This window comes from Cydia amplana, chromosome 6 (genome assembly GCF_948474715.1).
Source record: "Cydia amplana chromosome 6, ilCydAmpl1.1, whole genome shotgun sequence".
Taxonomy (NCBI): Eukaryota; Metazoa; Arthropoda; class Insecta; order Lepidoptera; family Tortricidae; genus Cydia; species Cydia amplana.
In genome coordinates, this window is record NC_086074.1 from 20,049,770 (window position 1) to 20,065,812 (window position 16,043).

Genomic DNA, 16,043 nt, shown 5'->3' on the forward strand with positions numbered 1-16,043 from the left:
CCAACTGTGGATCTTATGTCATTGGAATAAGGATTACGAATTGTCAGTTATCAGTGTGGACGATGGTACACGCTGCAAAATTAATTGGACCCTAATAATACTCGTAAGGACATAATGTGTCCATACAATTTTGCAGCTCGCTACACATCGCCTTGTTTAGTTAATGAAACAGCAATGGCACACCGGACGGTGCGCAATAATGGTGTCAGGGTTTGAAATTATCCAGATAATTATAGCCTTTTTGATAATTATCCGATAAATATCCTAATGATAATTATCAGGCATAAAAATCACGATACTTATCAAGATAACTATCATTGTTAATAATGATAATTATCCTTTCGAACCCTGAATGGTGTAGTAAATAATTGAATATGTGACATTTCTATACGAAATGTATCGTGTTGTCGAGAACAGCTATTACCGTACAATTTGCTTGGAAACGGCACATAACGATATAAGTTAGGAAAACTGTCAATTTTAATCGATTTTTAGCATCAATGACCAAATAGCGAGATTTAACAAAAGAAGAACAGCATATAAAAATGCGTCTTAAATTGCTTGAGAACAATACTGTATTTATTATAGCCATATTCTAATGCACTTACGTTTAAGTCGCGCGGACTGCTGTATTATATTTACAATTTAAATATTAATACATAATAACAGTATATGTACATAGTAAAGAGCTTAAGCTAAAGTTTTTGAGATTCGCGCGACTTTTTGCCCATTGCATAGAGTTAATATTGCAATATTACTACATTGTATGAACATTGTGAAACCCGCTTAATAATTTATTAGAAATCAACATTTGCCACCCAATAAAATAGAACTGCAGTTTAAGTAGTTCATTATAGAGTTCACTGGTTCAGTATTAAGTTTTCTGCACACCAAATGCGCGTGCGTAGACATTCACGTGCGCGTAGTAATAAAAGTAAGCGGGCCCGTTTCTCAAAAGCTTTTAACTTCTAATACAAGTGGAAGTCCCTTTCTAACAAAAGCTGTCAAAAAGTGACAGCCTCTTGTATTACAAGTTACAAGCTTTTGAGAAACGGGCCCCAGATCCTTATGAGAGACGGCACCCCTGCTTGCGGGAAGTGTGCGTACACGGCTGCAACATTTAGCGCACGTGCACGTCTACGCACACGCAGCCGGTGTATAGCTATAGCTTTTACACTTTACTCTTGCACCGATTGTAATTATCAGACATCCACCGTTTAAAAAAAATTACACCTAGGGTTTAATGTGGAAGGTAAAGTGAATAGACTATTATTGAACCAGCGAAATTCACCTTGGACCCGTAGCGTAGGTCTCTTTTCATCAGTTTGTAATAAACAAAATAGTATACCTATCATATTATTTAAGTGGGTTTACCTACTAAAATATTACATTGTGGACTGCAATGTATTATTATTACGCTGTTTCGTATTACTTAATTTGCTGAGATATTATATATTTCAAGCTGTATAACTCTTAACTGTAATCTTGTCATTGCCATATATTTTGAAATCGCATGTCATTCGGCTCTTGAAGTTTTTATATTGTACGCGTAAGATATCAACGGACAGTGATAGTTATTTATTAAAGTATGATTAAATGATTATGATGAATGAATTCATGTTCTTATTTGTCATTGTAATTTTACACCATTTGTTATAATCCGGAATAGCTACTGAAAATTATGTTTGAATCACGATTTTTTTGCGCAATATGTTAAACAGTTGAAGGACATTTTCGCAAGAGATCCAATCAACTTTTTTTTTCTACTCATAATCACGAGCTCTTTCGGCCCTACCTACTAGAAGAAAAAAGCGTCCCAAATTTTGTTTTTGCAATCCGTAACTATTACAAACGTGGTTACAAAATGGAGAGTAAAATCACTGAAAATTTTGGGTCATTTTTTTCTCTCCTAGATCTAAAGAGCTCGTTATTCTGAGTAGGAAAAATATTAAATTTACCTAACTTAGAAAAAAAGTTGTTTGGATTTCTTCTCGCGAAAATGCCCTGAATGACTTTTAGGCCGTCCGCTATCTCGCGCGTGTGCACGGAGCGGGCGAGCGGGTAAACGACCCGATCCCGAGAATCGACGTTGTGGGATAGTAAGTTTAAGCATTTTCAAAGGAAATAATACACCGAATGATTGCATTAGATATAATTATATTCATCTAAATAAAAATCACAAAGTCATATTATAAAACATCCATCGAACAATAAATAGACAATAAAATTTGATCTGAATAAAGGTAACATTATATAATTTGATATACTTATGTATGAAATTTTTTCCCACTGTCACTCCAAAGATTCCATGTTAATAATTAAATGCTTTCAAAATACTTATATATTGCAAAAAATACTTAAGCAACATAAAGGAAGTGAGCTCTATTATTTTGCACAGAAGATGTAAAATTGAATATTATTGCCAAGTGAGACTATTTACAATAAAATATCTACACAGGAACTTCATATCTTTTGAGATTTCAATACTTTTGTACTAAACTTTACAAAATTATACACAAAAACCTTAAGACGAATGTCAGATAGGTAAAAAGTAATAGCAAGGAATGAACTACATTGAAACACATATTTTTGCATATATTGCTATTCTAAATGAAGTATACTATGAGTACTGACGCGAAAATACATGAAATACATTGCCACTAGATTTTTTTCAAAAATTACCTTTGCTCTTGTGGTTAAGAGTAAATTAAAAAATTCTGTCAGAATCGTTTTATACTTAAAACCTTCGCCTCTCGAAGTTTGCGATTATATCAAAAATACACGCAGTATATGAAAGAACGAAAGAATGTGTATTACACATTATACATACGTGTATTATGTATTCCTTTTACCTATCTAACCTTACACCATATTCGCATAGCAGTGCGTGCAGCTTATCTTACATAAATATACGACAAAAGAGTAAATAACATATACTACGTATTACTTCAGCTATGGGACAATATAAGCGTATTACTAAACCCCGTCTACACTAAGCGAGTACTTAACTACTCATACCACTGTACTTGGACAACTTTCCTCGTACAAAAAGTATGATTACGAGTATAAAATTAATCTACGCTAAGTCTACACGCAAAGTGTATACTTTGTCACTGTATGACAGTCTATTCGAATTACAACCTTCCTGTTCTAATATAAAGTTAAATTTTATTGTAAATTGCGAGTCACTTTGTGTAGAAGATTGGCCTGGTATTGAGCTAAACGAGTAAGTGTAAACGAGGCTTACTAAAGTAACAATCCGATTCAATACAGGTTTGTATGAGATTTGATATGTGATGTCAAAAAACTTAGTGAGAGTTGTATAAGTATATATAAAAAAAAAATGTCTTGTCCCGCTACTGGCCACATTTCCTTTCACTATAAATGCCAGAGAGCTGCCATTGGCAAGATAAAAATATTTAAATTCGTAAAGAAACTTTCAAAATAATCCGGTTCAAAATTACCTATTAAAATATAACAAACACTTAATACAATGACTAATATTATAAGCAACTTTTCTCTTAATATTCGTGTGGTCAACTAGGTTAGTTTGATATTATTTGAGATACACGTGTCTTAGCAAAATGATCCATTCAAATATCTAAGAGTACTGTATAGCCTCGTAAGGCCCACTATACATTTTTTTTTATTTGAACCTTGGGTTACATAAAATTATGATGAATTTCGGTTGTTTATGTGCTTAAGTTCTAATTAGATTGTAAGCGTATATTGTACATTGTAATGCACATTGGGCATTTTGTAAACATTCACTTCAAATAATACCAAATATTGCAGCGTAAATGGAAGACAGATCTCACAAGAAATATACACTACAATACAATACAATATACTCGTGAGATTAAACTTATTTGTACATACCTATGTATTACTAAACTCCGAGTCGTAATTAGATTCCAAAAAAAGTAAGACAATGTTGCCACTTTTTACTAGGGCGTCTTGTATTTATGTAAAAATAAGTAAGTAAAAGTACTTTTTTAAATCGTATGAGTAAAATTTCCAGTAAATAAATGATCTTAGCGTTTTTATTCATAAAAAGGAATTTACTATTTTACAATCAAATTATTGCAGTGGCAACATTGTCTTACTTTTTTTGGAATCTAATTACGACTCGGAGATTAAATATAAGGACCATAGTTAAGTAATTTTCAAGTGTGGCGACATTTCAAGGTAGTAAAATATTTTTTAGTTTTAATGTAAAATATTCCGAACTAAATGCTGAACATCGAATATGCAATATAAGTCAATAAACTACAGTTTACACGAAGTCCTAAGTCACAGTATACGTTGCATAGAAAAATGTAAGCCTACATTCATAAAAATATCCTGCAACGTGAGTTGTGCCCCTAATTTTTTTACTCTAATTTTAAGAGCAAAGACGCTAAAAACGGTCGTTTTAATTTAGACCCTATTTCTTTAGCAATAAGTTTCTAATTACACTACAAGTGCTGCAGTTAGGCCGATATTTTGTTTTCAAACAGTGCTTTAGTCACATTCTAAGAAGATGAGATTGCTAAAATGGTGTCTTTAAAATGTGATGCTAAGTACATTAGTGTACAGCGTTTAGGGGCGGATATAATTGGTCATTATTTCAGCGGCAACTTCTATAATGTCATGTGGGGTAAAATAAACATAGTTTATTTAACTCGGGACAATAGTAACAGTATGATGGTTCCCTACAAGTGTTGCTCTTGCCCCAGTATTTGTCTTACCCCATCTGACCTTACCTTAGTTTTTTCTTATATTTACTGTTGTAGAATCTTGTATAAGCTGTTTAAATCATACACAAAAATATGACTCACCAATAATAAAAGCGAATAACCAGTAGGCCTAGCACATGATTGGCGCGACAGTATCTCGCGGCGAGATAAACTACCCGTCTTTTTCTAACTTTGTTAATTAAAGAGGGACGGGTAGTTTATCTCGCCGCGAGATACTCGCGCCAATCATGTGCTAGCCCGGCCATATTTGAAAGCGTAAATGTCACTTTGACAGAGAACATTGCCAACACATTAATTGACCATCGGTGGACCTTATGTCTTCGCAATAAGGTTTACGAATTGTTAACCCTTTAACGGGAATAAAGGCGGCAGAAATTGTGCAAAATTAAACCCTATCACTTTGCAAATATAGTTCAACATCATAATGGGAAATATATTCCCTCTGCCTTATATAAGCTCAACAGTGTGGACTGCACACCATACCATAAAACGTTATGCTCGTAATCGAGGTCGGAGAGAATGCTTTGCGCCAAATACATTTTATTTTCTTAGTACATTCCACAACAGTAAAATATAAGTAGATTAGTACCTTACTGGTCTCTATCCACCCCTCCTAACACTTTCCAGAATTAACTCTTCTTCAAATCCGCTTTCGCGTCCGCTTTCGCTTCCGCCTTCGCTTCCGCTTTAGGTCCCTGTTTATCTTTCTTGACGTCCTTGTCTTTATCTTTGTCGTCTTTGTAGTCCTTGAAGAGGAGCGGCGTCATGCCGAGGAAGCAGCCTAATGTGATGCCTAGTACGCGGCCCTGGGGACAAACACTAAGGTCAGAATGTGTCATAGAACCATGGAAAAGATTCTTAATTAAAAACACCCACAAAAATACCTAACAATACTAAAAGTAACATAAAAATTACACTCGTACTTTATGCGTTTAGGATACCGTTTATTATAGACTACAGATAGACGAATTCGGCTATTACTACAATGCGAAGTGCCCATTTGGCCGTTACTTCGCACATGTTTAATCGGTCGTTCAGTACGGCTTCATCATTTGGGGATTTGCGGCCTCTTAAAATGGTGTTTGTGTCAATCTTTATATGTAGTATCGCTCGCAGACGTATATGCTTGATAAAAAACCGGCCAAGTGCGAATTGGACTCGCGTTCCAAGGGTTCCGTCCATTTAGTCCGACTCTTGACTGCAAATTCCTTTTCAATAATTTAGAACCAGTAGTTTCGGAGATAAAGTGGGGGGGATGGTCGGACAGACAGACAGACGCACGAGTGATCCTATAAGGGTTCCGTTTTTTCCTTTTGAGGTACGGAACCCTAGAAACGAGTGTATGTGTGACTGACCAGGTTGGAGACGCGGCGGCACACGGGCATGTCGAGCTGCACGGGCGCGAGCGGCGGCGGCGCCATGCCCAGCATGGCGGCCGCGCGCTCCACGTAGTACGAGGAGCCGATGCCGATCACGTCGCTGAACGTGTTGCCGAGCGCGGCGGCCGCCATCGTCGAGATTGTGATGAACGCGCTCATGCTGCTTTCGATGCTGTCGCCCTGGACAAAATGTACTGAGTAAATATTTTCCAAGCAAAATCTGAAGAGCATCAACAGTGGGCTTCCTAGAATTCTTAGTAAAATCAAATAATAGCGCGCGCCTTTGTCGTTTACTTTTATATTTATACAGAAATTAAAATAGGTAGGTACATCAAATGATCATGATGATGATGATGAAATATCATCAACCATTTTTATAAACATATTTTTAACTAAATGTTGTTTTAAGTACATAAGAAAGATTTTTTACTTATGCCTATAAATGAAATATAGGTTAGGGAACTTAATTTAAATTATACACAGTATCCTTTTGCATGTTATGTTTGTAAATCTAGACTGACAACGACACAGAAGGCTATATTAGGTCTGTGAGTCACAACACTCACAGGAATGTCGTAATGCCAAGTTGTCAATGAAATGAATGACCCAATCATGTGGTTTTACTACATTTACTATGAAATAGTCATAACAAATGGGAACGAAAAACAATTGGTTTTACAGTATTCATTCAGTAATAAGCTAATAAGATACAGTCAACATCTTATGATATTTTAAATGTTTAAAAATGTACTTTTTCATTAATGTAATCAAATTTGATTCCATTGTTCGTTTTTAGATACTAATACCTTATAAGTACAAAGTATGCGTTGATAGACAGTCACTCTCAGGTTTGATCGAATTTATTTAGCAAACCTCTATTTTTAGTTACATATCGCCTTATTACAAAGGAGTAAGCTACAAAAGTGTTGGTGTTGATTGTACATGATTCTTAAAAAACGACTATACTTACCGCAACTATCATTACGAAGTTATCCAAGAAGCCAAAACCAATGAATGGCACTGAATTTGCTAATGACACTGTAAACAACAATAACATAATTAGGTTAAAGTATTTACCTTTGTGATTCACATTTAAAAAAAGGTTTACAATAATACTAAAATTCGTGGTTGATTAAACAAATATCATTGTCCATTTTAATCTCTAACTGAGATGAACTCACATCAGCACATCAAAAATATCAAAATACATCAACATATAGTGCCAATGGATGTCTATTTAGTTAGAGGAATAGACACACAGATATATGCGACATGCGCATGTAAATAGACAAGAAAGACGTAAAATTGTTCTGTAAGAATGAGAAAGTCTGGTGAAAACTAATTGTATGCTGCCACTCTTCTAGATTGCATGATAATATGGACTGGACTGTTCCTAACTTTAAGAGAAACTTTTAGAAAAACTTCTTTACAGGTCTTTAATCCACAACTTTTCAAATTTTGGAATAATTTGGGGTGAAATATTGAGTCATTTATATAAAATTAAATTAATAAACATACTTATACAATTGATAGGATTACAACAACACTATTATCAAAAACGTTATAATGGTCACTTACAGTGGACTAACTCCCTGGTTGTAGGCTTGGGTACTGTGGCCGCTGAAAAGTAAACAAAAATTATTAAATTATTGTGTCATGCGCACCTTAAGCCAATATTATAATGTTTAGTTAATCTCTTTTTTTACAAATTATATTTGCCAACTGAAAATGTTTTCACAATCTTCAGTATTAAGGGACCGACTGAAGAAGATTTACATAAATTACTTAGTGGAAAAAATGTTATAAGGAAAAGGAATTAATAAACAAATATACTCTTATAGATAAACACATTTCCTAAAAAAAATCTTAGGTCACCACACCACATAAATATTGCACCAAAGAGACCATAAAAAATAAATACATACCCAATGGATCAATCCAAATTGAGTGCATAAAGACAAGAAAGACCTTTGAATAACTTTTGTGTAAAATTAGAAACATGTAAACCATTAGTATCATTAAAATACCATGTAAAAATAACAAGTTATAAGCATTTAATCATTAAGCACGGTGTATGATAAACTATTGAACCAGTAACTGGTCAAAACCAGAATCAACCAGTTTAATAGTTAAAAATAAAATTTGCTTACCATACTTTTTCTTCAGCCAGTCCTCTGGGACCGGACAGTAGGTGCCCGTAGGGTCTACGTCGCCGAGTGTGGGCACTTTGCTGGGCCTGCCTAGCTTTGTTCTCCATCTCTGGCCTGCCAGTTTATCTGAAAGCACATATTATTTTTCTGTCTTCTGAAGAGATATCATTTACGGCTGTCTAATATATTAAAACTAAAAGCAGTCTTACCTTCGAACTCCTCTTTAATCCTATTAGATTCGTATTCCTGTAGCGCCGTGAACAACAATTTCCTCTCATCAGCTTTTAAGTGTAGAACGAGCTCAGCTGCATGTAGTTTCGTTATAGGTCCTGTTATTTGTGTGGGCTCCTCAAAATCCTTCGACGTGGGACCTAGCCCCAGGTGGCGAGCCTTTATAAGCACTGGAGCAAATCTCTTCGCAGTTAATCCTAAAGTAGCACTATATCGCACTTGTAATTTTGTCGGCTTTTTATGACAACACATGTTAGCTAATGGAACACCAAACCTCCTTATAACGTGTACTGCCGTCATATTTATTTAGATTTGTATGATGATTTAAGTTAAACAAAACCTAAAATAATACTGGAATCCTAAAAATTCCTATTCCTTTTACGCACGTTTCATTTCACGATTTTTGATAGAAATCAGCTGTCAAAACATGATGTCATCGTGGAAAACAAGGTCCCAACGGAACGTGTTTTCGTTCAGAAACACCTAAACACATTCGGGTTGTATAATTAATGAAAGGCCAGTAACCTCGCTGTCTGTGTCTCTTTCTAACCAATAACTTGTTAGAAAAAGAGGCAAATAGTGATTGCAGATAACTTGCAGGGGCATCTTATGACTATACGAAGATACATTTTTGAACGCAAGTTCCAATGTCAAGTTGAACAGCTGTCAAGTTAAGTCATCCATCCATCCCGTGCTGTCAATTTTTTTCAATAGGATTTCATAAAAATAAATGAAAACATAGATAAATTTAAACCATACACGCCGAAAGTGTGACTCAATTGCGCAATTAGCAAATAAGCTAGATGTGTAAAAGCGCGATGTTAAGAACAGCTTATAGGACTCGAAGTGTATGCTATTGAATTGTGTCAGTGATTTTGGGATAGAAAGTGACCTGAGAGTAGGAGTGCAGTGCAAAGGGGGTAGGAGCGATCATGCACGATGTTGGAGGGGCTGGTGGCTTGGGTCTTGAACAATTACTTGGGGAAGTATGTAGAGAATCTCAATACAGATCAGCTCAGTGTCGCGCTGCTCTCAGGTTTGTCTTTGTTTATTTACAACTTTAGACACCAAACAGTCCAAACAGATCTAAAAACACCCATAAACTAATGCAAACATGCAATTAAATTTTATTTACGTCGTCAAATAGGGCTTTTCTAAGTTTTCTACTGAAAATCCTATAAAATAAGTCCCAAGTGTTCCAATGAAGACTATAGACATTTCGCGGCATTTCTGCGTAAATGAAGTAATTAAGTAAACATTTGCACAAGCCAAACTAATCCTGAAGGCAATATCCTATGATTTATGTGGGCTGCAGTATTGTTTAGAGCTCAATAACAATTGAGTTGACCTTTGCTTCACAATTGGTAGTCATTCATATTATGCTACATTCAATTTTGATTATGTGCATAAATCAGTTAAACATGTAAGGTTGGTTTGCTAAGAAAATATTGTTTTAGCCAGAACTCAGCATAATGTGCAAAACAAGTAGAAGGAGTTATCTACTCCTAAGATAGCTAAAATAACTTATTTTTGTTATATGTTGCGATGACGTAAATAAATATAGATGAATATATTTATTTATTTCTTAAATTATGTTCTCAGTGATATCTTCTTCTTCCGTGTCGAGGTTCCATTAAACAGTGGATGCCCAGAAAGCAGCGGTGTTGATAGCCCTGATTTTGAACAGCGTTTATCTGATTGTCTTCTGGTTCCCAGTGATATGAGAATAAATGTCTTTAAACCTAAAAAGAAAACTATTATGCACAATATGCACATACATTGATGGAAAAATATATTATGTGTACAACACAAAACTTTATAATATTTAAATAAAAAAAAAATTAATAAATTCAAACTGTTTATTTCAGTAAAAAGACATTGTATTACATACTAAACTTAACTACTAATCTTAAATTAAAAAGATTTTTGAGTTAAGGAGTCTTAAATTATTTACAAATTCATTTTTAATGGTTAGGTACATAATAGACAAGACCGTAATTAAGTTGATTTCGGTGCACTGCCCTCTCATTTTAACTAGGTATTTTTTAATAATATTTCTAGCTTGTTTACTCGTCCGTCCTTCTATAAGTTTTAATAGTTCCTTTGAAAATCTATTCAAGGTGCTCGGTAAGACGCATTTCCACACTCTCTGTCCATATACATTGTTTGTTTTTGCAACTTCAAATGTCGGAAGGTTGGCTAAGTTACGTAATCGATTGTGTCGGGTTTTTTTCCTCAATTCAGTTATATGATTGTAGTATTGAGTTACTATGGCTAAATCAACCTTTTCAAACACAGTTAACACTTTGCAGTATTTGAATAGATTTTCATAGTTATCTTTGAATTATTTGATTTCTGTAGGTAATAAAATAGAAAATAAATAGACAATGACTTAGATAGACAGAGTGGAGAGGACCAGGGAGTGGGGATAGACACGCAGGACACTCGCTCAAGCGCTGGGTGGACGATATAAAGAAAATTGCTGGCATGGGGTGGCCACATGTGGCCCAAGACCGAGATAGGTGGCAAAAGCTGGAGGAGGCCTTTACCCAAGAGGGGATCCCAAAATAATGTTATGTTATTAAATTGGAAACATGCCCTAGTAACCCCAATTTTTAAAAATGGTGACAAGACCGACCCATCCAAATTTAGACCTATAAGTCTCACAAGCATCATCTGCAAGTGTATGGAAAAGATTATATGCAAGGAGTTAACAGGTTTCCTCAATAGGGAAAATTTAATATCGGTGAAGCAGCATGGTTTTGTGCAAAAAAGATCTACAGTTACTAATCTCTTAACCTGTGTACATGCTTGGACCGAAAGTATGGACCTTAACCTCCCAGTAGATATTATATACTTAGATTTTGAACGTGCATTCGACAAGGTTCCTCATCAGAGACTACTTTTGAAACTAGATCATTTTGGAATCCGTGGAAAGCTACTAAAATGGATAGAAGGGTACCTGTCAGACAGAACCTTCAGTGTGCGAGTCGGTGACTGCCTGTCTCAGCCACTAAACGTGCTGAGTGGAGTACCTCAAGGATCTGTCTTGTCTCCAACTCTGTTTGGAATATTTGTGACTGACTTAATAGCACTAATAGAGTCAGAGTCGTGCTTCTTTGCTGACGATGGCAAGTTCTTTGCCAACCCTCATGTTTCTTCGGGCCAGCTGCAAGCTGATTTGAATCGGTTAACGGAGTGGACTTCGAAGTGGATATTGAAATTGAATGTTAACAAATGCGCAGTTCTGCACCTCGGTAAAAGAAACCCTATGGTCCAATACATGATAGGGAACTCTCCAATTGCAGCGGTGACGTCCCAAAAGGATCTCGGTGTGACAGTTACAAATAACCTGAAGTGGGGTGAGCACATAAATAACATAGTCAAAAAGGCAAATTCGTTCTTGTATGTTATAAAACGCTCATTTCAATGCATATCTGTTGAAGCTTTTATCAAAATTTATAAAACATATGTCCGGCCCTTGCTAGAATATGCTTTTCAAGTATGGAATCCTTATTTCGTCAAAGACATTGACCTTCTAGAAAGTGCGCAGCGAAGAGCCACCAAGATTCCTTTTAAGCTGAAACGCTTGCCTTATGAAGAAAGGCTAAAGGTACTGAAGCTGCCCACACTCAAAGCTAGGAGAGTGAGAGGAGACCTCATCGAGTGTTTTAAGATTATCACCCACTGTTACAACCTCCCTGACATCCACAAAATAATCAATAAGAGAACTGTCAGCCGCGAGACCCGAGGTCACAGCCTACGAATTGTTCGCACTCCCACTACTACTAAAGCTGCATATCATTCCTTGTCCAACCGTGTCGTGGCGGCTTGGAACCGTTTACCGGATAGTGTTGTGACTGCCCCCTCGGTCAATGTGTTTAAAAACAGATTGGACAATTGGCTTTTAAGCAATAAGTTAGACTGATGATTACTAGTGAAGTGATATGACTATACAAACTTTGAACTATATAACACTGGACACTGTGTGAAATAGGCTCATCAGCTCAATAGCTGCTCGCCTATAATTATATAATAATAATAATAATAATTGTTACAACCTCTAAAGGGATCACAAATAAAAGGCTTTTTTATTTTATTTTATTTTATAGATATAATATTCTGTACTGTCATAGGAAAAGCTGTAATAAAATGTGTGTCAATAAAATATTAACTGTGTATTCTAATCTCCAGGGAAGGTAGAACTCGAGAACCTCCCCCTTAAGAAGGATGCCCTCCGCCACCTGGGGCTGCCGGTGGAGGTCCGAGCGGGCTTCATCGGCAAGGTGCAACTGCAGGTTCCAGTGCGACAGATCCGCTCTGCGCCATGGCTGATTGCTATCGAAAAGCTGTACCTTGTTGCTGCTCCGGTCAACTTGGATGAAGTATGTATTGTATTGCATGGTCCACAAATGATCCATTAACCTGTTGACCGCGAAATACGTCAACTGCGCGGCCACAGCGCAATTATCAACCTTCGTGCATTCTGACAAGGTTTACGATAACGCGTCGCACACGATACGATTGGCGTACAGTAGGTTAACAGTATTGCTTTGAACCCCTGAGAGATGGTGGAGGTGCTGGGATCAGACTGTTCCTAATCCTTATTGCAATGATATAAAGTGTACCAATGGTTAGGAGTGTTTCTGTTTTAACTGTTATGGTGCCTCTAATTGGCCGCGATACAAAGTATGTGGAGTGCCCCTATTGGTGCTTAAGAAAAAGCTTCCGAATACTAGCCGAGCCCGACGGCATTAGGAATATAGGTATTGAGATTTTATACAAATATAAAGGTTGCGTTCGCAACAGAGTCTAAAGAATGTTTTGGAAGAACGTCCCAAAACGGCATTGGTGAGCGGCGAATTTGTCATCTTGGAGCGAGGGATCATATCGCAGCTTCTCACTCTGACAGGTCGCCGCTCGCTACTGCCACTTGCCGCCGCCGCGCAATGTCGCGGATTGGTCTAACTGTCCAATTTGTATGCTGAAGAGAAAAGTTTCATGTAGAATGTGACTTTGAAACCTGACCTTTATTTCCCAGATAATACCACGGTTTGATAACTTCTAGAATTGTTATCACTTTATCACAAAAGCCTACATAAAAGATTTGGTCACAATGTACTGTATAAAGATAAATGTGAACTCTGTACATTTTTGACGTTTTTAGGTCAAAGTTACCATATTGTTGGTTGTCGATAACATCGATATATAATTTAAAATTTTGCCTTATTAACCTATTATAAGTACCATTTTGCTTGAAAGTGTACATCTACAGCGTGCTTGATAAGATTACATGTCTGATAATGCCAAAATATAAATCATATCTACATGACAGTGATTACATCACTGATTATTTGTTTTGGGATGTAAAACGTGTACGTACATGAGTCATGTTATCTTTATAAATGCCCTTGACATTTTTGTTTGATATTAGACAAAAATGCAATGATAGTAGACTTTGTTTAATGTATTATCATTTACTATACTAATGACGAATTCTGATACTTACGTGAAACACACACGTAATATAACATATAGGTAATTAAATTCCGCCAGCCAAAAGCATGTCGAAGCTCAAAATATGTAGGTATAGTTCCTAAAGTAACGATAAAATAAAATATTCAAACCAAATTCCGAAAACGTTACATATGTATTAGCAACTTTGACCGCCTCCTACCCTGACCTCTGACCTTCCATCTATTAACTATATGTATAGGTAATGAAGTCCACATGTACTAACCAAAAATTTAAATTTACATCTAATTCTTATTCACTAGTTAATATATAAAGTCTAATTAAATAAGCTATTGTCTTGTGCAGTGGGACAGCGCAACCGAAGCACATTATGCGCACGAGCGCAAGGTGGCGCTTCTGGACGCGCTGGAGGCGCAATGGCGCGCGGCGCAAGAAGCCATGGCGGCAGACGCGTCGTACTATGCGGCGTCTTATTCATCGTGGCTTAGCTACGGCACTGGTTTTCTGGCCAACATCGTGGAGAACCTGCAGGTACGTGCCTTGATAAAATAGTGATTAGGGTTTGCAATCCGGAAATGTATGAAATTATCCGGATCTCGATGCGGATCCGCGGATCTTCCCATACATTTCAGATCCGTCGTGCAAACCCTAATAGTGATGGGAGCGCTATTGGACGCACTCAGGCACTAGAATAGCAGGAACATTGGATCACAGTTTTTATTATATATTATCATTTAAACTGCCTATTGCTATTGTAAACTATTTTCTCGTCCCCAGTTGAAGCTCCACGACGTGCACATCCGCTACGAAGATGTGGTCACCTGCTCCCCCCACGCCTTCGCCTGCGGCCTCACCGCCGCCGCCCTCTCGGCTGAATCCTGCGACGCGGGCTGGAAGCGAGGCTTCACATTACTACCGGCCACGGGCGATGGCTGTTCGTTCAAGCTGCTGGAGCTGCAGCGGTTGGCGGTGTACTGGGACGTCATGCCGCCGAACGAGATGATGGCGGACTGCTCCATGAGTGAGCTCACGGTAAGTCAACTGTCTGCTAGATGTCGCTGCGCTGGCTGAGGCGCGGTCTAGATTGCGCTAACGGGTGTCGACGTAGAATCTACAAGTAGTGAAGATGAATTCATTTGAATATGACCTTTTTGCTGTTCTGGCGGAGTAAATACAGTTTTTTTTGGAATTTCAGGGTTAGAGGTTGTAATTTTTACTAATACTAGCAAATGCAAATACAAACAAATACAAATACTCTTTATTGCACACCTCATTACAGAAAACAATACGGATAATACAGGAAGAAGAGGTTAAACAACAGGCGGTCTTATCGCTAAAAAGCGATCTCTTCCTAACCCGCAATTTCTCTATCGCATGCACTGAATGCCGCCTGAGAGAGAGGAAGTGGCAGTCCTCTACCTTGAAAATATTTCTATATTTTATGAAATATGTGTTTTTATATCCAGGAACGCATGTCCCAAACCTGGCTCGGCACGCACCAGTGGCTGCTGGCGCCGGCGACGGCCACAGCGCGCGTGCGCCGCGAGCGGACCGAGCAGCCGCTGCGCTCGCGCACGCGGCCCAGGCTCACCGCGCACCTCACGCTCGACACCGTGCTGCTCAACCTGACACAGGTACCAACCTGACAATAGACCTTATTGCACAGACATAAGGTTCAGTTAAGAGAGCTAGAGTCTGTCGATGCTACAGTCATTAAGGGGTCGGACCGAGCAGCCGCGCCGCCCGAAAGGATCGTCGAATGTGCTAATTTCAGAGTTTTTAGGGCTGCAATACTTTTGGCGATTTTACCGAAATGGAGCATTCGGATCGGATACTTAATTACTAGAAAAAGACGGGTGTTTTATCGCAACCATCTTATATTTTCTGGACGTAAACCAGTCGTGTTTCTCTGCAGAGGCAGTACAGCGAAGCGGTGGGCTGCTCCCTCGGCCTGGAGCGTGTAGCGCGCCTGCGCGAGTTCCGCGCCCTCCGCCCCGCCGTCCCCGTGCGGCAGGGGGCGCGCCTCTGGTGGCTGTACGCGCTGCGGTGCCACTACCCCGAGCACACCT

At 37.8% G+C, this 16,043-nt stretch overlaps 2 protein-coding genes across 3 annotated transcripts in view; one reads left to right on the plus strand and one right to left on the minus strand.

Moving 5' to 3' along the window:
• Positions 1-5,036: 5,036 nt before the first annotated feature.
• Positions 5,037-8,932, minus strand: LOC134649066 (uncharacterized). 2 transcript variants are annotated; one of them, XM_063503782.1, is made up of 6 exons: positions 8,478-8,932; positions 8,269-8,394; positions 7,697-7,729; positions 7,089-7,156; positions 6,095-6,298; positions 5,037-5,545 (listed from the first exon to the last, which is right to left on the minus strand). In XM_063503782.1, exons 1-6 carry the CDS (start codon positions 8,797-8,799, stop codon positions 5,369-5,371), a joined length of 930 nt encoding a protein of 309 aa, XP_063359852.1. In that variant the 5' UTR covers positions 8,800-8,932; the 3' UTR covers positions 5,037-5,368. The 2 variants fall into 2 exon arrangements, with proteins under 2 accessions (XP_063359852.1, XP_063359851.1); XM_063503781.1 differs by having other exon boundaries at positions 7,697-7,738; positions 8,478-8,930.
• A 227-nt stretch (positions 8,933-9,159) lies between these two features.
• Positions 9,160-16,043, plus strand: part of LOC134649179 (intermembrane lipid transfer protein Vps13D) — a 102,398-nt gene continuing 95,514 nt past the window's right edge. Inside the window, exons 1-6 of the mRNA XM_063503895.1 lie at positions 9,160-9,535; positions 12,694-12,884; positions 14,320-14,505; positions 14,752-15,006; positions 15,441-15,608; positions 15,890-16,043. Of these exons, the coding sequence (XP_063359965.1) occupies positions 9,439-9,535; positions 12,694-12,884; positions 14,320-14,505; positions 14,752-15,006; positions 15,441-15,608; positions 15,890-16,043 (1,051 nt within the window). The 5' untranslated portion in view covers positions 9,160-9,438. The remainder of the gene's footprint in view (positions 9,536-12,693; positions 12,885-14,319; positions 14,506-14,751; positions 15,007-15,440; positions 15,609-15,889) is intronic.